This window comes from Lytechinus pictus, chromosome 12 (assembly GCF_037042905.1).
Source record: "Lytechinus pictus isolate F3 Inbred chromosome 12, Lp3.0, whole genome shotgun sequence".
Taxonomy (NCBI): Eukaryota; Metazoa; Echinodermata; class Echinoidea; order Temnopleuroida; family Toxopneustidae; genus Lytechinus; species Lytechinus pictus.
In genome coordinates, this window is record NC_087256.1 from 28,921,727 (window position 1) to 28,945,297 (window position 23,571).

A 23,571-nucleotide genomic window follows, 5' to 3' on the forward strand; every position below is an offset into this window, starting at 1 on the left:
CATCCAGTGAGTTAGCATGTTTGATGGTCACCTACAGATATTCCTTACATGTTGTTGATCTCATTCTCAATTGTTGATTGAATTCTCTCATCTTTCTAGGGTTCATTCAGTGCGTTTGATGATCACAAACAAAATTTCCTTACACTGTTGTTGATCTCATTTTCTGATTTTGATCGCATTCTCCCCCTTTCCAGGGTTCATCCAGTGTGTTGGCCTGTTTGATGATCACCTACAGACATTCCTTACAGTACTATCAGCCATTACAGAATCACAACGCCGGAGACATGGTCATGTTTGCCTTCCCACCAAAGACTAATGCCTACAGAATGCTCTATAAAGAGGTGAGTGTATTGGTCAACCATTCACTAGTATAGAATTAGATAGACAGATTATATGATGATATTGACCTAGTTTCATTGAACATATTATTGTTATCAATATTTAAATAATCTCATTCTATAATGTATTTGATGACATGATCATTTTCTTTCACCAAAGATTTATTTTATGAAGCTCTTAAAATATTTGGCCATTCCTTCTTAAAACATCAATATCAGTCATTGGCACCATGCCATACTTCATAAACCCCATAAAGCTACAATTTATCTTGCATGGTCAGAGTAACAGTTTTAGTTATATATTGTTAAAGATGCTAAAAAGACCAAGGACCAAAACTGAGCATGTTTATAACATTGCAGTATAATCATGATGCAAAGCAATAAAAACAACGAAACTTATAAAGGAACATGTTTTAGGTCATATTGGGGTAGGCAAATGCAACATATGATGCAATGAAAAAACATGTTTTGTAAAATTTCCCATTTGCTAGGTGATCGGAAGATGGCAGCAGGAAAATCAATCACCGGTCCTGAAGCAGTTGGATGCCATGCCTGAGTATTATACCAATACGTAAGTAGGATCTTCATTGTGGATGGATATTTGAGCACTCCCCTTGTCCCAACCGTTTCTGTTGGGACCGGTTTGATTCTAGCAGAAATTATGTCATGAAAAATCTAAACATTTGGTTGAGAACCAAATGTTGTTATTCATATTTAAACTTTGTTTGACATGATATTAAATGTCAAAGCGACCAAAATGGAACTTTGGAATCGTGATCACCGTGCTGTGTTGCTCTGTGTATGGGCTGTACCATATTTACAGTTCTTCTCCCTGTGCTCTCATCCTGAGGTGAGGATATGGTTCCATCTTGGGGTGAGGAGTGAGGAGCCGGCAGTATTTGTCAACAAATATCACGCTTCCACACAGAAAACAATGGTATTGTAGCATTATTAGTTCAATTGTTAACAAATATCACGCTTCCACACAGAAAACAATGGTATTGTAGCATTATTAGGCCGTTAGTTGGAAGCACTTTCCTGTGGAAAAAAAAAATCAACAAAAAGCTTAAAACAAAGGGGGGGGGGATGATAATCTGGTTGGTGATTTTGTCTAGCAAACTAGCATGAAGTAAACATACTGGTAGCTTTTCTGTGGTCAGAATAACATTGTACATGTGCTTTTGTTATCCAAAACGTTATCCTAAATGTTACATATCGATCTTCTGTATTTTGTCCATTTATGGCAATACACTCTTTTTGAGATATATTCGAACCTGCTCTAGTGACCACATGTACAGAACAACCACCTGTCTAAAAAGACCATATAATAATTCTATTTTACTTGAATCTATGCCCATTGAAATGTGTATTATAGAGACTTGTCCACAAAGACTACCTGGGGGCCGTTTCATAAAGCTGTTCGTAAGATAAGAGCGACTTTAAGAACGACTGGTGAACCTTTCTTACGCGCTAAACCATCGCCAATGAATATACCATTTACCACAAGAAAGGATCACCAGTCGTTCTTAAAGTTGCTCTTAACTTACGAAAAGCTTTATGAAACACCCACCTGGTCATAAAGACCACCAGGTCATAGGGACAATTTTTCAGGTCTCCCTTATGTAGTCATGGGCCCCGTCTTACAAAGACTTAATATTGATCCATCAATCGTAACTCTATGGAAATCCATCAGTGTCATAATTTCTTCTACAGGAAATTCGTAAAATGTCCTTTGTAAACAAAGGAGAACACACCAAATTGTCAAGAAATCAATTAATTTATGGATATACATGCATACCTAGAATTTTTTTTGAACAAACATGCATAGTACATATTGATGTTGCTGGCCGTCCATAGTTGCGATTGATTGGATCGATCGTAACTCTTTGTAAGACGGGGGCCTGGTATAAAGGTTTGTCTGTATAATCTAGAAAAGGCTATTTATTGTGGATATATTTCTATGTTTGACTTGACAAGACAATTTTCTATGTTTGATCTTTTTTCCAGATACAATGAGTTGCAGCATAACTTTGTGACTGATGCGAGACTGCAGAAACAAGTACCATCTCTGACCCAGGCCAGTGTCTACCTATCCACTCTCAATAGGTGAGTGTCCAGGGGCCTGTTGCAGAAAGAGTTGCAATCAATCGCAACTCTAAAAAGCATGCGCAACTTGATTTTCTACCAATCAACAGCGCGCATTTGGGACTTGCGATTGATTTTTTGGCTTGCGTTTAAACGCAGCGCTTTCTGCAACGGGCCCCAGGAAAGCCTAAAAATGTTATAGTACCAGTATATGCTGAATCAACTTTTCCTCAATAGCTTGTTGCTAGATTTATCTAAGTTCCAAAAATATTGTATTTTTTTTCTATTGTTTCACATATTCCTTGTCTTTGTTTCAGTAATACTTGTCCCTATAAATTCATTTTGCCTCCCTTGTCTCGCAATTTTTGCTAAATTTGTGGTGAGCATTGTGTATTTTGTATTGAGTGCACATCATCTCTAATGCATATAGATTAGCTGAGAAACCACATCTACGTGATTCTAATGTCATGTGTCAATTAAGTGTCCGAGATATTCTCAGAAGAGATAGAGACCAGGGGGGTGTTTCACAAAGATTTAAGTATGACTTAGAGTCGCACTTAAATACTGAGTTGCGTACGGTATGAAAGGCTTGACCGCATTGGTCAGATCGTGTCATGAAGACACGCTCTAATGCGTATCTATCAATGAGATCGTGCGTTGCATATCATGTACGCGTTGGCATTTAAGTGCGACTTACTTGTAAGTCATACTTAAATCTTTGTGAAACACCCCCCAGGGGAGCGTTTCATGTAAGGAGTTGTCGGATGTTTTATCCGACAAGTCCCATTTTATCCGAAAGTTACCATAGTAACAATGCTTCTTAGCCAATCAACATCAAGAAAAGTTGTCAGCTCTGACAACTTGTCGGACAAAAATGATGATGAAACGGGCCCCAGGACCGACATTAAGACAGAGACACTTGTGTAAAAAAAAATTGTATAGACAGAGACAAGATATGGCCTCAAATTCATTGACTCAAGACTAATTTTGAGGGTGAGAATTGATTTAATGCACTACACACTGACAGATTGAAGTTGTGAGACAAACTCATCAAAATTGAGCTCATATTTCCCTTTGAGCTAGCGGCAGAGACAGTAGCCGTGCTTATATCATTTAATATATACCATTAATTGCTTGGACAATTGCGCCCTCCTCGGTGGCGGCTCTTCGTTTCTGATTGGGACTCTCCGTTGCACTTCTGTCCCCTCCCTCTCCTGCCTCTGACCTTTAAATGCTGTAGGGATGGGCCTCCCTTTCCCCGTCTGTCGGGACTAGACTCCACAACCTTTGCTTTTTCTAGGTCCTGCCACATTATTTACCAGTTTATTCAATGTTGCACGTTCAGTCCTTATATGTAACAATTTTTTATTTCTTTTGTGAAGCCCCTCAACTGTTTACAGTCTACTACTATCAACTATACAATTACTTTAGTTTTTTGCTGAAATTCCTTCTCTCTATTATTTCCTAAGCGCTTAGAGACAAGTTTTGTGATAAGTGCTATACAAATAGTGTTAATTATTATTATTATTATTAATATTCTTTGATTTTGATGGTTTTTAATGTGGAATAGGGTGAAATGAAAAAGTAAAAAAATTGATTTGAATTCTAATATTTTCTCTCCTCAGTTTTCTGACTCACTTGTCAGTAAGCAGTGTTAACCCTGACCCTGTCCGGGAGGCTGAACTACCGTCCATCCTCGACCCAACCACTGAACAGTCACAGAATAGCTCTGATGCAGATGAGGTAAGATACTGCCACACATGTTTTAGTAGTGACCTGAGTAGGACCACCTCTCTATAAAGACCACATGTTTGAATTTTTCTGAATTGTCAATAATATTCATATAATTTTTTTCCCCGGATGATTAAAGGTGCTTACAAGCACCAAAGCTTATTAGTATTATTTAACATCCTATCCGAGGGAAGGAGTGTTTACCACTGTAACATAGCCTGTATCGATGAAACGGGGGAGAGATGTTTACACATCCGCCTGGATGACTGAACTTGAACCCATGACCTTTGGTTCGACAGGCAGACGCTTTACCGACTGAGCCAACTCCGTTTATGCTACTGATCACTTTTTCCATCCCCCCTCCATCTCTGTCTCTCTAGGTTGTGATCACATTGTTGACTGGTATTACAGGAAGCCACAAGGAGACCCTATGTACAACCCTCACCAACCTAGCCAAAGATTATAACAGGTAGGTACAGCTGACCCTAGCTAAACTGAGTTAGAGGGAGCAAACAATGTACTTCATGTCTTTCAAAGTCTCCATGACATTTGCACCGCTTCAAATTCCACATGTTAACAGAATGATCAACTTCAACCCTGGATTTAAGTCATTTAACACCATACCCTATCCCAAACCTAACCCTAAACTTAGCATAAACCCCTATTGTAACCCTAACTCTAACCCTGTATCTTCCATACCTGCCAACCATTCCGATTTTGGCGGAATTATACCGATTTTTTAGCCTCCATTCCGAATTCCGAATTTTTAAACCGAAATTCCGATTTTTGGGTCAATCAATATAGTGTTGAAATTATTGAAACGGCTGTATGATGCGACTAACGCATAAGCGGCTGTAACATACGACTAACGCATAAACAACTGGAGCGCACGGCTAAGTGCTAAGTGCACAGTTCCATTGCAATTGCATGTGAAAATTACGAGCAGCGCGCGGCCGATATTAGCGTTGACTTCCGGAACAAAATGGCGGCTGACATCGGCTCGCGAAAGTGCCAGTTTTCAGTGAGGACACGTTTTCAAAATCCACGAACATCGGAAAAACCGTGAAAAATTCACTTTTTTAGACCCCTTGTTTCCTAACTACGATGTATAGAATTAACGATGGTGATATTTTTGACGCGAAATATGGTGATTTAGTAAGAAAATTTCACTTTTTATTCGAGGTTTTGCCCTTTTCGCCGGATGATTTTGTATTGTGGAATGAGTTAGTGAATGAGTCGTGTTTTGGTGTCTAGAGTGTGTTGGTAATATCATTGATGAGTCTGCTGACCGGCTGCTTAAATTACCCGGCCGCTCGGCCGGCCGCGCCGTGCACATGGGGAGGCTCTGCTGCAGTTACTCAAGTTAGATCTATCCCTACGCAATGTTAAAATTGATCTGTACTTTATTTTTTCGAATAATTGTCAAATTTGTGAGAAAGAAAGGAAATTATCAACTTTCGAGTCAAGTTGAGCCATCGGAGCTGAACGCCAAATCTACTTGCTTCGCTTGCCTAAACTCCCGGCGCCCGAGTTGCTGCGCCTCAGCCTCCCAGTCTCACCGGCGCACCGCAAGTGCAGTGGTTGTTGCGGGTCGGGCGTATGCCGCCGTAAGCTTCGGCTCCGTTTTTGTCATGGCTGAAAATCTGCTTTCTTATGCCAACAAGCACTTATCTAATAAAGTTTATGATATAACCTTGTCCTCAGTCACTACTCCTGTGTGGTGAAATATAAACATGAATAAGATGACAATGTTTGGCTTATTTTGATGCATATGATAGACTTGATATAAATGATAAATAAATGTTAGATTTTTTGCACTCAGTTTTTAATACAGTAGGCCAACTTGAATCTGAATTAATGATACAAAATATCCCTTGGCCCAAAACTCAATTGTATTCTTGAAATTATTTTTTTTCTGATTAAAAAGAGAATCTTTCCAGAAACTTTCCAACAATAGAGGGCATCACAATTTATTAAAAAATTAAATTATTCCTAAGTCTATATAGATTTCAATGAAAACAAATCACACCTGAATGAAACTGGGTGTATTTTTTGTCACAAACGTGATATCTTCAAGACCTTTGTTTTAATGTTTAATTGACAAATGATATTATATTACATATAAGTAGACTAACGTTACATGTAGGTCATCCTGTGGTATGGTAAATAGGGTAAATTTGCTTTAAAAGGGGTAGAGAAATGCTAATTTTACATGCAGAAAATGCAGAGTCCCTACCATGGGAGGGGGAAACCATCTCGCGCGCGACCCGTTCGGGGCCCTCGTGGCTTTGATACTGATTTTTTATTATCAAAGGTTGGCAGGTATGATCTTCAGTAGAAAAAATATAGCCTGGAGCAATTGTCACCGGAAGAATGTTGTTATCATGGGATGTCATTTGGTACTCATTTCCATGCCATCAAAGTTTGTGTGTGCAATACAGGGATTTAGTTTGATGATTAATTACGAGGGGAGCCATAAAAGCTCTCCTAGAACAATTCAAGCAGCACTGAACCAGTAGCCTTAATAGCTACACCTCAAGTCCTCAACTGCTCTCATCTCATTTGCATAGTGCAACATTTCGAGGGTAAATTGCCAATTCGTCGACTGCCAACTCGTCCACTCACCACATGGTCTACTTTCATTTAGTCTAATGCCCTTCGGTCCATCAACATTTTATCTAACATCCATTTGGTCCAATCATCACTTGGTCTAATCACCATTTCGTCTATGACCATTTCGTCTCATAACCAGTTGGTCTATTAATATCCATTTCATTTTCATTCATTTTGCACAATTTAACACTTAGTCCAATTAGACCAAATGGTATATGGACTAAATGGCTATTGGACCAACTGGTTATTGGACCAACTGGCTATTTGACGGAATGGCATTAGACTAAAAGAAAATAGACCATGTGGTGAGTGGACGAACTGATGGTGACCAAATGATAGTAGATGAGTTGGCAATTGGACGAATTGGCATTAGACGAATTGGAAATAAACCTACAATGTATTTTGAGCTGTGTAGTCCTTTAATATAGACCCACTTGAATGATAACATAACGATTCACCACTTAATGCATTCATGACAGTTAGAAAGAAAGAAGGAAAGAAAAATGAAATGAAATGAAAAGTATGAAAACAGAAGGAAAGATGCGGTGCCAAAGATTTTACTTTGACAGAGTTACATGTTCCTGTATGTATTGTTATTAACCCTTTGCGTGCGGGCCCGCGAAACCGGATACCTCTCCTTGCAGCGGAGCCGTTTTTGTACATTGCTGATATTTGGATCTGTGGCGGTGTTTTCCTAATCTATTGCTAATTGCGCCAAACTGAAGTATTTTCAGGATTTTTAGTAAATGTAAAGATGAAAGATCAGACATTTTTCTTTCTAGAATTAAAGGTCTCGCTTCTCAAATCAACAAAATAGTTAAGAAATTTACGAGGAAAAAGTCGTGTTATTTTCTAAAATCTTCATTTTTTCCCCAAGTCAATAGGCACTGTGTACAAAATTGCGTAAGGGCAATCAGCACGCGCGGACAAGTCGGGTTCGATCAATACCGCTTTGTTGTCTGCTCTAGTGCTTTTTTCATTGCCTATTGTTAACGCTACTCATGAATGGTCTCTTTGCCTCCTTGTATTCAGATCATTTGCAAAGTGTATAATTACGACGATAATCCGTTTTGGGTGAAATCACCACATACCAAATACCTTTATTTTCCAGAATGAATAAAAAAGGGTGAATATATTCCCTTGCAAGTACGATGATGATGCTGCGCAACGAAAGTCCGAAACTATATTGTGATTTTTGGCTTCTGGGCTTCAAGACGGTGGCCTCAATGTTTCACTAAAAATCGCCCTTGGTTTCTTCTTTTCATAAATTATAGTTTGTAATAAAAAATAATTTTGTTCCTGAAGATTGCATACCAGTGTTCGATTTGTTTTCCTGTTGCAATTTCAAAGAGCGAAGGGGGTAAATGTGACTCAAATCTGAAATCACACCTCCCAACGCTCTCCTCGTCTCGTTCTACGTTTCATTTTTCTATCTCCTTTTTCCCTCCAAAATAACGATGCTACCGATTACTGTTCGTCACAATGAGAGAAAGTAAATTTTATTATCTATTGAAATTGTAGCATAAACTTTTAGTTCATTGTTAGTTTTAGCGTTTGAACTGATTATGCTTTTGTCGAATTTTCACAATGGGAGAGAAAGAGAGAATGAGATGAGCGGCTTCCAAAACCTAACATGACAAATTCATTCTATAAAATGACGTGAATTTCAAATTGAGGTGGGGGACTATAGTATTCTAATTCTTTATAAGTAAATATTTATGCAATAGCAAAAGCGCACATAATGGTCTACATTATACCTTTTTGGTCAATTTCCTCTTTTTCCCCTTCCATTCTTTCTGTCGATTTATCATTCTCCTATACATGTATCTCGATTTGCATGCATCTTCTTCCATCCCTATGGGTATCATCACCCAGGGGAAAATTGTATTTTTTGTGAAGAAAGCACTGTCATGCTCAAGAAAATGTTCTTGGCATGTCTTAAGCGCCTGCATGTTTTAAATAAGTAAACATTTACTTTTTTTATTGTTACTGTCGTAATATAAAAGGCAGTATTCCTAAGAGCTTTTTGTATCGCTAAATACGAGAAGCATTTACTAGGTCATCCTGACGCAATACACTAATCTTCCTTTTATTCAGGGCGTTGGCTATTTGTCCCCTGCTCTTTTTATAAGGAATTTGTTTGAGCGTCCGCCATGACTTTCTTTTGTTCATTTTTAAAAGAGCAGAGGATAAACGGTGTTATTAATTCCTTTATTTTGTTTCCTTTGAAATAGAGGACAAAAATAAGAGCAATATTGGATGAGAGAACGAGAGAAAGCGGGGGGTGGGGGTTCAAAAGTTTTCCAGGGGCTCGTATTATATAAAATTTGTTTACAAATTTTCAATAGCACTTGAAAGCTACTGAAACCATTCTATTTGACTGGCGGATGGTAATTTTTTTTTTTTTTCGCATTTTTCAATATAAAATGTGCATGTATAATGTATTTATAAAACGGTACCAATTAAGAATTTCCTCGTTTTCCCTTTTCCCTGGTTTCTAACCTGTAACTGAATGTATTATCTATCGCTTTCATTCCCTTATATCTATCGTCTTTCTTTATCCACTCCCTTCTACACTTTTTTTCTCTAAGTTCGTCTCATTTAAATTATATCTGTATCGTCTTCTTTCTTCCCGATTTGGATTACGAGTTATATACCTGCCCCCATCCCCTCAATCCTTTCTGATTTTTCTTCTCGGTACCTGTCATTTTACATTACATCTAACGTCCCCCCCCCCCTCTCTCTCTCTCTCTCTTAATCGGAAACGGTTCCGAGAGAATGCCTCGTTTTTGGCAACTTGTATTGATCGGAGATGCTTGCATTTGTGGGCCTCTCGTCCTATTGCATCGTGGTCATCATGTCTAAAATTTTAGTGTTTCCCCCCCTGTTTCTCAAATAATGTCCCGAAAAACCTTTTAAAATTACTATTGTAACTGTCATTTCACAATAATTTCTATATCATCTTCCATTTTCTATATTGATAACGTGGGTAGATATCTTTCACAAAAGACAATATGATGATGATGATCATCATCATCGTATAAAAATGCACGACTAAACTATTTTTTGTGAACTTGGGGCTTAGGGTTATGGCAAGACAGAGGCCTCAATCTTTCACTAAAAGTAATTTTCTTTTTTAGATTTTTTCAAAAATTTTATGTCTCATTTAATTCAATTTCCCACGCAGATATTATAATAATAATAAAATAATCTTGTTCCTGAAGTTTGCGCATCGGTATTCGATTTGTAATATCCTGAAATTATTTCAAAGAGTTAAAAGAATAAAAGTGACTAAAATTGTAAGTCTGAAATCATACCTCCCAACTCTCTTCTTGTCACTTTCTACATTTCTTTCTTTATCTTACTATTCCCTCAAAAAGAGCCAAGCAATTACTGAAAGTAACAGAAAGTATTTTTTCTTGAATAAATTATAGCATCCGCAATCATAAGTCTTTTTTATTTGTTCTTTCGTTTTGTTCGATTGTCTCCTTCGTTCTGTTCTATTGTCTCCTTGATTTCACAACCGAAAATAAATCCTTAAAAAAAACATTCACAATAGTTAGAATTCATTTTTGTCTCTATCGTTTTAATCGTTCAATCTAATAGTACAGAGGCGGCGGAGTTGATAGGTATTTTCAGTCCTCACCCATTGCAGCAAACATGTACAAAAAATCCGAAGTCTATATAAATTTCTGATTTTTTTTCCGGCCGGTCCACTCCCTCCCACATTCAGTAACGAAAACAATTTTTTTCCCTCTATGAATCTTTTCTACCATGCTATTCGCCGGTAAAAAAAAGGAGAAAGAAATTGGCAAAAAAGTAGGAAATTCAATAAAATTTGGGTCGGTATCAACCTTTTTTTTTTGGGGGGGGGGTGTAGGTTACACATGAATACAAGTTTGTAGGATTGAGAGGGTTCTATCGGGTGACACGCCAGACAAACGTGTTTTCTTTGTAGGGGGTGCCTTAGCGTAATTTCTCATCCTGTATCATTCTATTTCCTCCAAGTTCGCGCGAGGAAACTTTTAGTTCATTATTGGTTTTATCATTTGAAGTGATTATGTTTCCGTCAACTTTTAAATGCAAAAGTTTTCATCTGAGAGAGAAAAGGAAATAAGATGAAGAGCTTCTAAAACCTAACCTATTATAAATTCATTCTGTAAAATGATATGAACAAATTGTAATATTTTAGCCGCTTCATCCCCGTCCCACAGCTCAACCCCTGTACCATAAAAAAACATTGCTGTCCCTGTATAACATCTTTTTCCAAACACTTTGGTTTAGATGCAAACCATGGTAAGCGCCCCAAATGCGATTTTTTTTGGGGGGGGATCGTAACGGGGAAAAAAGGGGCCAGGATGGTCTTTATTCTTATCTTTTCCACCGCGTTACTCGCAATTAAAAAAATTAAAAAACAGAAAATCGGAGAGAGGAGACAAACAAGCAATATATATCAGAGTGTAGGTCAGAACATTTCCATCGGGGGGAGGGGGGGGGGTCAAACAAGAACAATGATAAACAGTCATCAGTTTGGCAAGGGTCTGAGGACCGAGTTGCAACAAATAAACGTTGTGGGATTTTTTAAAAGTAATCTAACCCAAAAATAAAGTCATGTTGTAATTCGTTTAAGTAGATATTCATGCATGGAATTTTAGCAAAATCGCACTTGTCTGTTCCCCCTTTTATCACTGTATCTCATTCTCTCTCGTTATCCCTGACATTTGAACATATTTTTTCGATAATTTCCCTAAATAAATATTCGTTCATCCTTATATCATCACCCAGGGGAAGCGCCTTTATGCAATATGAATCACTGACGGATGTCATAAGCACCTGTGTTGTCGGTAAACGAGACCTTTTTTTGTAGATACGGTATGTTGGTCGGAAAAAAAAGATTCATAAAAGCTTTTTGTATTGCTAAGTACGAAGAGCGTTCAATGGGTCATCCTGCCGATAAACAGTAATCTTCCTTTTGTTTGGGGCGTTGACCATCTGTATCCTGCTCTTTTCGGAAGGAATTTGCTTGAGTGGCCGCCCAGACATTCTTTTGTTCGGGTAGTGCCGATATCATGAACTACATGGACGTTCCCCTTTTGAAAAGAGCAGAAGATGAATGGTGTGCTAAACTGCTTTCTTTTCTCTTTTTTTTTCCTAATAGTAGACAAAAAATAATGAGAAGAAGAGGGATGATGGGGAGGGAAAAAGTTCAAAAGTCCACCGAGATCAGCTCAAAGTACTAAGACATTACAAGATTTTTGCTTTTCTGAAAATGCAATCAATCGATGAAACCAAGGAGATATCATTCTATCTAGAGTGATATCTTCTTGATTAAACAAATAAGACGAAAATGGTGAATAAACGCGTAGCTTATTACGTGACGATCTTGCAGAAAAGATGTTAGCGTATATCTATCAGAACAACGATATGGATCAAATCACGTGATCAGGCCTTATGCGCGCGCGTACGTGCTCGTCACAAAATTTATCCTTCCCGTCCGACTCCAACGAAAAAATCGGGTAAAGTTAAAATGATTTCCTATTTTCGGGATTTTTCCCCACGTAGCTGTATATTTTTTTTAATCTGTTATCGAAATAGGTTTATAAAGTAAATAGTGGCAGAGGTTTTAGTACATAACAATTACGAAAAAGCTGAAAAACTTCATTGAATTAAACCAAACATTTCTCGGCTTCTGTAGAAGACCGTCGTAGCTAAGTGAATGACTCGCTGGGCTTCTGTGGAAGCCCGTCGCACGCAAAGGGTTAATATTGATGTTATTTCCCCTAGATGGGCCATTCTGAGAGCACCGTTTGGCGTCCCCCATGCATACAAGAAGGATCAGCTTGAGGCTTCATTGACAAACATCGTGACAGCAGCAAGGCGACAGAAGGCATCTATCAGGGCTTCCACAGGAGGAAGAAAGAAGATGAGAGTGCTGATCATGACTCCAGGGTAAGCAAAATATCACTTTGATCTTGTAAAATGTTCACTAAAGACTGGGGCCCGTTTCATATTAAGAGTTGCAACTGTTGTAACTTTGCCACTATGGCAACTACCATGGCAACAGGGCTCAGCAGCTAATCAAACTCAAGGTTACCATGGTAGTTGCCATAATGGCAAAGTTACAACAGTTGTAACTCTTTATGAAATGAGCCCCAGTACTCTTTTTCGGCAGCCCTCGTAGTAAGCCTTTGCGAGGGCAAGGTATTTTTTAAAATCATTTAATAACCAATGTTAGCAGCAAAGCAGGTGTCATGAAATTCAGCTGTGAGTTAGTATCATGTCTGCTTAAAAGTGCCACTTACTTAAGATTAAAAGATCTCTGTTGCTGTTGTGTGTTGTTTCAAGTTATCTTTTCACTGATAGTTTTACCAAACACTTGCAATAAGCAATCTTCTCTAAGGTCGAATAATCACCCAAATTATAGTGTTTTTTTTTCAGCTTATAAAAGGTTGTGCAAAGGAGGAAACATTTACACCATCTCAGTCTAATTTTGCCTAAGTTGAACAGATTTCTTTTGTCCTGAGATATTTGAGGCAGACTCACTTGCATTATGTTGTTATTTTTGTTCAGCACGAAATTCATCCATATTGTGCTGCACCTGACCCGGGTGAAGTAAAGTGGTCACCTGACAGGTATTATTTACTCCTTAAAATCCTTGTGTGCCGGCCACAAGATGGCAAGCCTAGCCAAAGCCAGGGTGATAATGACAACAGCACCTAGAACACTCACCAGAGTCCAAGGGGGGGGGGGGGGGCACTTCAATTGACGACTGGATACCATGCGTGCCCATGGGGTTTTGAAAAGCGCCCTAAACAAGTATTTTCCATGTTCTGAAAATGCATCCCTTAACAAGTATTGGCGTGTGAAACCCTACCCTTAAGAAGTATTGGAAACAAAACGATACCCTTGACTAGTATTCTCTGAATTGACCCCCTAAACAAGTACAACGATATCTTAATTGTTATGTCACGGACGTGATCACGGACTTCAGCTTTACCTTGTACTTTCATTGGGTTTAGTACCACCCCACACACCTCGCTCAAATCGGACCCTAAACACGGAGTGTTGGGGCAAAAAGTATGTCCTTTATAAAGAAGGCCTATTTTAGTCGCCTCCCAAATTGGACCGTAAACAAGTTGTTTTCCTAGCGAAATATATACCCTTTTTTTTCATTATTTTAGTGTTTTTGACACCCTTATTACGTTACGTATGCAATGTGCCCTATCTTGAAAAAGCGATCCTTTTTACATGTTTTTTTTGGTCACGCATGGTATCCACTCTATAATTTGCATTATCGTTATTGTGTTGCTGTTATTGTTATTATATTATATTGTTTTCAGGTTCACAGATACAGTCTCAGTGGTGTCGGCCATCTTGAATCACCCCAACAATGACATCAGAGGATCACTGAAGATAGGCGCTGTAACAACTTGCATTGATCCACTCCAAGCCTTCATAGAACACAGGTATGCTATCAGATTACAAAGTGTAGTCCCATTGCATGAAAACTGTGCTAGTGAAGTATCAAACAGAAATTCCTGAAAAATATAATGTATGTTATCCTTTTTTTTTTTTGGGGGGGGGGGCTGGGGTTTCCTGCCCCAAGGAATATATTCAAAGAATTTAATTTCATATTTTTCTTTTCTATTGATATGTTAATAGCTGTTCACTTTGTTCTCATTATACTTGTGATCTATGAAGCTGTGTTCAGTCAACCCTATATGATAGATAACTCTGTGATATATTTTGCCATTCATAAAAAAAAAAAAATATGTATAAATTTGTAATCAATCATTAATCACAATATGATAGTGCTGTGAGTTGTTTTGCAATCTATTCCAATCATTGAAAAAAAAGACATATATAAACTTATGAATAATCATTTAACACAATGGCCTGCATTCTGAATTCCACTTTAATTTGGATATTCTAAATTCAACACATATCCCACTAAAACTAGATGATCAATTTATCCGTACAAGTTTTCTTCCTTATCAAACGATTTGGAAAAGAGCCCTGTATTACAGGAAGCATCCAGTGTAAACAAATTGTTGATTTTTTTCAACTTAAATTAATTGTAGCCCTGACTTGTTGCAAGAAAATATTTGCGATCAATGGCAAATATTCAGTTCCAATTTTACAACTGATAGAGCAACATTAGTTATAGCAAATCAGACTAAACTTTTTGTTTCAAGGAGCAGATTAGCAATCAATCACAAATTTGCAATTAACTGCAAGACTTATGATTGATTTCGGGACCAAACAATAGACTTGCAATCGATTGCAAATTTCTTGCAACACCCCATAAGGCCATAGTTCAAGTTAAACCAGAGTTTAGAATCTATCAAGCTGAATTTATTCTCTTTGATTATTTTTGTTTCAGAATGACCTTTCCCTTATTGCTTGATCAGTGTGCTCAAGGATGGGTTAATAACATCCTCCTGACTAGCTGTACAGAGGGTCCAGTGAGTATGATTTAGTTTCATCTTTACCATAATTTTTGAGGCATTCTCTGGATTTTGTGGTCATCTTTGTGGTCATTGTAATTATTGTCAACATCATTATGAGTATCAGTTTACACATCACCACCATCATCATTTATTCAATCAATGATGTCCATGATAAAGAAGAAGATGATGACTGTTTTTTTCACTGTCATCGTCATCCTTATCATCATCATTTTCATTTTCGTCACTATCAACATCAGGGTATTTTTTTGTGTGGAGGGGGGGGGGGCAAGAATGAGTCATGTATATGTATTGAATATTAAAAAAAAACTATCATAATACACAATCAAGCTTCTGTTTATTCTTCTTTTTTGCTTCCTCTTTCTCTTCCCTTCTCTCTTTTTCACTGCTCTGATAGATTATGGGGGGGGGGGGGGTGAGGAGGCAGTAGCTCTTGCCCTCTGCCTTCTGCCCCCCGCATCATCCTACCATAACTTATGTCACCATCTTCATCGTCATCACCATCATCACCATTACCCCACCATCATCACCACCATCATCATCGTCATCATTATCATCATCATCATCACCATCATCATCATCATCATCATCATCATCATCATCATCATCATCATCACTATCATTTCCATCATTATCATCATCACTATCATTTCCATCATCATCATTTCCATCATCATAATTATCATCATCATCATCATTGCCATCATCATCATCATCATCATCAACAACAACATTACTATCACCATCATTATCAACATTTTATGATCATCAATATCAATTTATCTCATATTTTCTTGCCTGAAAGAGATTACATTAGATAGGTATGTGAGTGAAATACATTATTATTTTTTTCTTATCACCAAAGCTGATATTTGCTGCTACACAATATACTAGCTTTTCAATGAACTATATTGTATTATCTCTTTGTTTTCTTAGCACCCGGAGCTCATGTTCATTCAGGAACTACTGCGCAAGGTCAATTCAGATGTGGCCTTCATCCTTGCCAACTATGGAGAAATCTCAAGGTAAAAAAAACTTTGTGAAGAATTTTTTCCAGGTAGGAAAGGTCTGGGAAGTCAATGAATTTGACTAGAAAAATAGTATTAGAAATACAGCAAATACTGAAAAACAAATATCACCCACTCTTCTCCAATTATGAGGCTGTTCTCACTATGTTCCTAAAACTAGTTTACTGGAAACTAGTTTAACGTGTAGTGAGAATGGTCGAAGCGGTCTTGGAAGCGATCTTCCAAACCAGTTTGGAAAACCACCTCGCGATGTAGTTTTCAAGATCGCTTTGCCTTGTTAAACTGGTTTTAGCGTAAGTGAGGACACAACCGTTCTTCGGGAAGCGATCTTCGCACATTTTGAGCGCGCTACTCCACACGACAGGTGTAGAATGCCCATGCTGCGGTTTCGAATTTCGCGCGAAACGTGTCACCCCACTGAGAGCGTTTCCATAGCAACAAGAGCGCTTTACGTGAAGTGATTTTGAAAACCACTTTTGTGTGATCAAGTGGGAACGCTAGCAAAGCGATCTTCCAAAGTGGTTTCCTGAATCGGTTTCCAGTAAACTAGTTTTAGAAAGCGTAATGAGAACGGCCTCTATGTTTTCATGCGTTCAGGTAAATGACTTCGGTCACTGAGCTGTCACACTCAAGGTTTCCTAAATTCCTTCATTCCCCTCTCCATCCGCACATACAATAATATCATCACCTGAATTTTCTTTTCTTATCTTTTCTACCGGACGATCTGCTTTATTCATCGTCTTTTACACCTTTATTGGAAAAACATTAACATTATCCTGAAGAATTTCCCTTGTATTTGTCGCTTTCTCATGCAATTTGGTATAATTGTATCTACGCATGTGATAGATGTATGTAAGGTTTTATTACAAATGTTTATAATGTGAGCAAAACAAATTTCTATGTAGACAATTAAGTGGAATTGAATTGAATTGAATTTGAAAACGATATCATCCCATTGATGATTGAGGTACACAGTTCAAAATCAATCTATTATTGGTCATCAAATTGGCATCGTTCATTGGATTGCCATTCATTATCATACTTTGAAAAACATGTATGGAAATAACATGAGTGAAAATGAATGATATATTAGTGATGTAGTGGGGTCATTGTGGTCTAGTGGTTCTGAGTCTAGCCTCTCAATCTGGAGGTCTAGGATTTGAATCCCAGCCAGTGAGTTTTTTTTTCCATCAGCAAGAAAGTTATCCACTCAATCCAGGTAAGGTGAGTGGGGAAGGTGAGTGGGGGAGCTGAGAGCAATTTGTTCCTCAAATGCATGAAAGTTTCTATTCATTGTCATAATTTGAACAAATTAAATATGGATGATAGAGCCATAACAATTATGGTGCATTATTCATAGTGCTTAATAATAATATAATAATACCAACATGCTTATATAGTGCATATCACTGCCAAATGCGTCCCTATGCGCTTAATTTGATATTATTACCCTGGCTTTAGCCCTGCAGCCTTTTACAGCGTGGTGGCATTTCAGGGAATAAATTCATGCAAGGTATCCATTTACCTCACCTGGGTCGAGTGCAGCACTATGTGGATTAATTTCTTGCCGAAGGAAATTCTGCCATGGCTGGGATTCGAACCCACGACCCTCTGTTTCAAAGTCCGGAGACTAATCCACACTGGGCCACAACGCTCCACTGCTTAGATACTTCTGATAAAGTAAAGTTACTCTCTACAGCACTACTTTCCTTTGGCAAGGCATTTATGTACATTTGCCTCTCTTCGTCCAGGTTTAGATTAATGGGTAGCCGGTAGGAAGGAACTTATAGAGGAACTATTGTCCCCGGAGTAAATGGCATGGAATCCTGTATAAACAAGTATAATCATTATGATTATAAGTAAAAATGTTATGAAAATCCATACTATTTTTCATTTTATCAGGAGCGGCGATGCTGAGTTGATTTTGTCTGAGACGGCTTTCATGGAACCCAGTAAAGTCAGGGCAAGGCATCTCCTCATTCCACAGTGGTATGTGACTAAAACCATTGCTGTCATTCATTAGTTATATTAAACCCCCTCCAATTCCTCACCACGTTCTTCACGTTTCATAAAGACTTGTTATGATAACAAATGCAAGATTTCTATATCAAATTTGCCATCAGCCAATCAGATTGGAGGATTTCAGTAGCTTATAACTTTTATTGTAAATTTGTCATTAAAACAGGGCCCTGTAACGTAAAGCTTAGCATTTGATCTTAGGATAATACAAAATAACCAGTGCAATCACCGTAGCAATGCTACTGGCACCTGGGCACCTCAACAAAAAAAATGGAGCATTTGATCTCACCAGGGTCAGGGGCCCGTTGCAGAAAGAGTTGCAATCAAACGCAACTCTAAAAATCATGCGCAACTTGATTTTCAACCAATCAACAGCGCGCATTTTGGACTTGCGATTGATTTTTTTTTTACTTGCGTTTAAATGCAACTCTTTCTGCAACGGACCCCAGGTAACACAAAGCTTTATAGCACTATACTTAGGGGCAGATTTTTACATTTGATTGTAATTATTTAATAATCAATACAATCAGCTCAGCGATCAATCGCTATATTTTATTTTACCGGGTCCTGGGGGCTGTTTCATAATGCTGTTCATAAGTTCAGAGTGAGTTTAAGAATGACTGGTGATACTTTCTTGTGGTAAATGATACTCGCTTATTAAATGTTCATTGGTGATAATTTAGCACGTAAGAAAGGTTCACCAGTCGTTCTTAAAGTCGCTCTTAAATTACGAACAGCTTTTTGAAACACCCACCTAGGCCCTGAGAAATAAAACTTATCATTTGATTTGAGGGGTGATTTTTGTCTCGCCTGCATAGCAGAGCGAGACTATAGGCGCCGCTTTTCTGACGGCGGCGGCGGCGTCAACATCAAACTTTAACCCAAGGTTAAGTTTTTGAAATGACATCATAACTTTTAAAGTATATGGACCTAGTTCATGAAACTTGGACATAAGGTTAATCAAGTATTACTGAACATCCTGCCTGAGTTTCAGGTCACATGACTAAGGTCAAAGGTCATTTAGGGTCAATGAACTTTGACCATGTTGGGAGAATTATTTTCAAAATCTTAACCGAAGGTTGAGTTTTTGAAATGACATCATAACTTAAAAAGTTTATGGACCTAGTTCATGAAACTTGAGCATAAGGTTAATAAAGTATTAGTGAACATCCTGCTCGAGTTTCAGGTCACGTGACCAAGGTCAAAGGTCATTTAGGGTCAATGAACTTTGGTCAAGTTGGGGGTATTTGTTGAATTACTATCATAACTTTGAAAATTTATGGATCTAGTTCATGAAACTTAGACATAAGGTTAATCAAGTATTAGTGAACATCCTGCCTGAGTTTCAGGTCACATGACCAAGGTCAAAGGTCATTTAGGGTCAATGAACTTTGGCCAAGTTGGGGGTATTTGTTGAATTACCATCATAACTTTGAAAATTTATAGATTTAGTTCATGAAACTTGGACATTAGGTTAATCAAGTACTACTGAATATCCTGTGGGAGTTTCAGGTCACATGACCATGGTCAATGGTCATTTAAGGTCAATGAACTTTGGCTTTGTTGGGGGTATTTGTTAAATTACCATCCTAACTCAAAAAGTTTATGGATCTAGTTCATAAAACTTGGACATAAGAGTAATCAAGTATCACTGAACATCCTGTACGAGTTTCAGGTCACATGACCATGGTCAAAGGTCATTAAAGGTCAATGAACTTTGGCCGTGTTGGGGGTATTTGTTAAATTACCATCCTAACTCTGAAAGTTTATGGATCTAGTTCATAAAACTTGGGATATAAGAGTAATCAAGTATCACTGAACATCCCCTGTGAGTTTCAGGTCACAAAACCAAGGTCAAAGGTCAGTTAAGGTCAATAAACTTAGGCCATGTTGGGGTAATTGTTGAATTGCCATCATAACTTTGAAAGTTTATAGATAGAGTGAATGAAATGTGGACATGGGTGTAGTTGACAAGTCTTAAAGGTAAATGCTAGTTTTGGTAACGATATCAAAATGAGTTCGTACAGAATCCAATGAAATGACCACCAAAGTGTCTGTTTGTATAAATAAAACGCATGTGCCAAAGGATTCTGGAAGAAATTGTGTAATTGCTGAGAAATCAGCAAATAAGCATAGGATTCGGGTAGAGCGTCGGGCCCGACGCTCAAAGCAATTATTATACACAGTCCCACGTGCGCTTATCTGTGTTGGGGAAGTTCAGTCTGAACATTTTTCAGCGTAGATTTCAAGATTTCACAAAGTTCAGTTTATGTAACTGTACCAGATCTAGATCCTCGATGATATACTGACAATTAAGCCTGGTTTTACAGACTTTCTCATGAAATCAGTGTTTACTGCAACTACTGGAATTTCTCTTTAAGTTACCGTTCAAATGTCATTTATGGTCAATGAACGTGGTATTATGTCATTATATGAATGGTGTTTTTGTGAATGATTATTTTATAGTAGTTTTCAAAGTTAGCACTGCTGCTATATTAAATCGCGTAATGCAGGCGAGACTGCCAGAGGCGTTCCACTTGTTGCTCTATTACAATCATTACCGGTATGTCTGTTATGCAAATTCTCATTGCAATTGCGCGATCCGCCGCCTAGATTGTAAAGGTAAAAGAACCCGGGGGGGCCACTTACATTGACGAGTGGATACCATGCGCGACCAAAAAAACATGTAAAAAGGATGTCTTTTTCAAGATAGGGCACGTTACGTACGTAACGTGATAAGGGTGTCAAAAACACAAAAATAGTTTTAAAAGGGTATCTATTTCGCTACGAAAGCTACGTGTTTAGGGTCAAATTTGCGGGGATGATAAAACAAAATTAAAATGTTGTATAAAGGATGTCCCTTTTGCCCCAACACTACGTGTTTAGAGACCCGATTTGCGCGAGGTGAGGAAGGTGGGGCCGGGGCCGTACTAAACCAAATGGTGTGTAAATAAGTTAAAAACTGACGACCGACGGACCCGTGACACAACAATAAAATATCGCTGTATACCGTGTTTAGGGGTTCATTTCAGGGAATACTTGCCAAGAGTATAGTTTTGTTTCTAATACTTGTTAAGGGTAGGGTTTCAGACGCCAATACTTGTTAAGGGGTGCATTTTCAGAACATGGAAAATACGTGTTTAGGGTGCTTTTCGAGACCCCGTGGTCGCGCATGGTATCCACTCGTCAATGGAAGTGGCCCCCCGGGTAAAAGAAGTAGTTGCATGCAGCAAACAATTTTTTCATGAGAAATTTTTTAAATCAAGGTTAATTTTTACCATATATATTATGATATCTCTAGATCTGGTACACTAATGTAAACTTATCTCTGTTAAATCATGAAATCTTGGTGCAAAACCGATGATTCTGATGATCACTAACACAGAAAAGTGGAAATGCAATATTTAGTCACATTTGATATTTTTTGCAAAACACCCTGCTTCTCCAGGTCGTCACCAGAGTTCAGCAGACAGTTGACCCCCGTCATGACGGAGGTCAGCTTGAAGTTCAGCCAGCCACTGGACCGGTCAAGGCTCTTGACCAAGATCAGGAGCCTGCGGTCATCCCTCGTGTCAAGTCCGTTCCAAGGCAACATCTACCACATCGAAGCTAGGACAAGATTCAATGGTATGAAATTATGTTTTAGTAAAGAAATGAAGGAGTGAAGATATGAGTACTTGAAATAAATGAAATAATTGAATTGATGAATAAATTGATTTTGATTGATTTAGTGTTTCACATTCCACAAAAAAACACATATATGTTGAGCAAATGAGAACATGATGACAAAAATTACATTTACTGTTTTACAAAGTAATACAATAACGTCAAATATGAGGAAGCTATTGAAAAGCATAGCTTGTAAGCATAGGTTCCCTATCATGGATAGATTGGCAGATGGATGGATGGGAGGATAAGACAAACTCGTGAGTAAATAGATGAGTAAGCAAATAGAATACTGTGGAAAAAAAATTAATGCATATGAATATCACAGCAAATGTGTTAATTAAGAATCCAAAAATATCTCCTGATGGCTTTCAAATAAGAACCAATGTAATATAAAAAAGTAATATTAGAATAGAGATACATTGCATTTCTAGATTTTAGGTGTTTATCTTATCATCCTATAACAGCTTTAAAGAAAGGCACCTTGATGTTGCATTTGCCATGATAAAATTGTAAATTGACTAACATTGAAATTGAATATTGACCGGCAATAATGGTTACGCTACCATTAACCCTACCTAACCATTCCTTCTATTTAATGATTTAAATTTCTTAATTTATTACTGTTTTTCTAGAATCAAACCAGTTGATGGAACTAACCTACTCCACCCTGAGTGGCCATCTGACTGAGTGCCCCGCCCCTGAGGTACCCGCTGCCAGACCCCCTAGCGGTACCCCCAGGGCTCCCCTCCCACCGGGGGCATCCACCAACGGTCCCCCCACCGAGGCTGGAGGGGATAACAACGGTCATGAGGGTCCCCAGCATTGCTTCATGTTCACTGGCTGTGGTTTGAAGGAGGTTGACCTCAAGGACTGGCTCAGGGCTTGTGCAACACCAGTGAGTGACATGTTGAAATAATGATGATGATGATGATGATGGTGGTGGTCTTGTGCAATACCAGTGAGTGACATGTTAAAATAATGATGATGATGGTCTTGTGCAATACCAGTGAGTGACATGTTAAAATAATGATGATGATGGTCTTGTGCAATACCAGTGAGTGACATGTTAAAATAATGATGATGATGGTCTTGTGCAATACCAGTGAGTGACATTTAAAATAATGATGATGATGGTATTGTGCAATACCAGTGAGTGACATGTTAAAATAATGATGATGATGTTGATGATGATGATGGTGGTGGTGGTGGTGATGATGATGATGAATGATAATAATGATAGGCATTTATATAGCATCATCTATCTAGAAACAATCTGTTTAATATTATTACTAGTACCTCGGCGTAAGCTCGAGCTGCTTTCTAATGTTCAGTTTATTCAAGGACTTAAGCCTGGTGGGTACCCATACACCTTACCTGGGTTGAGTGCAGCACAATGTGGGTAAATGAGAACACACCATGTCGTGTACTATATTTGAACCCATGCCACTCTGATTGAACGACAAGAGTTGTAACCACTAGACCACGACGTTACTACACGGTTGATAATGTATCTTTTAATATTGCTATCATATCTATATTCTATTGTTTATTTATGTGTGGTATTAAATTTTTTAAGGATCATTTCCAAAATGCTATTTATGTGCTTTGTATGGTCTCTCC

At 38.1% G+C, this 23,571-nt stretch overlaps 1 protein-coding gene across 1 annotated transcript in view; it reads left to right on the forward strand.

Moving 5' to 3' along the window:
- Nucleotides 1–23,571, forward strand: part of LOC129272701 (dynein axonemal assembly factor 9-like) — an 84,304-nt gene that overhangs the window by 54,646 nt on the left and 6,087 nt on the right. The window contains exons 22-33 of the mRNA XM_064107250.1: nt 195–341; nt 830–909; nt 2,346–2,444; nt 4,049–4,166; nt 4,535–4,623; nt 12,552–12,716; nt 14,108–14,233; nt 15,151–15,232; nt 16,172–16,260; nt 18,166–18,252; nt 21,731–21,909; nt 22,584–22,846. Of these exons, the coding sequence (XP_063963320.1) occupies nt 195–341; nt 830–909; nt 2,346–2,444; nt 4,049–4,166; nt 4,535–4,623; nt 12,552–12,716; nt 14,108–14,233; nt 15,151–15,232; nt 16,172–16,260; nt 18,166–18,252; nt 21,731–21,909; nt 22,584–22,846 (1,524 nt within the window). The remainder of the gene's footprint in view (nt 1–194; nt 342–829; nt 910–2,345; nt 2,445–4,048; nt 4,167–4,534; nt 4,624–12,551; nt 12,717–14,107; nt 14,234–15,150; nt 15,233–16,171; nt 16,261–18,165; nt 18,253–21,730; nt 21,910–22,583; nt 22,847–23,571) is intronic.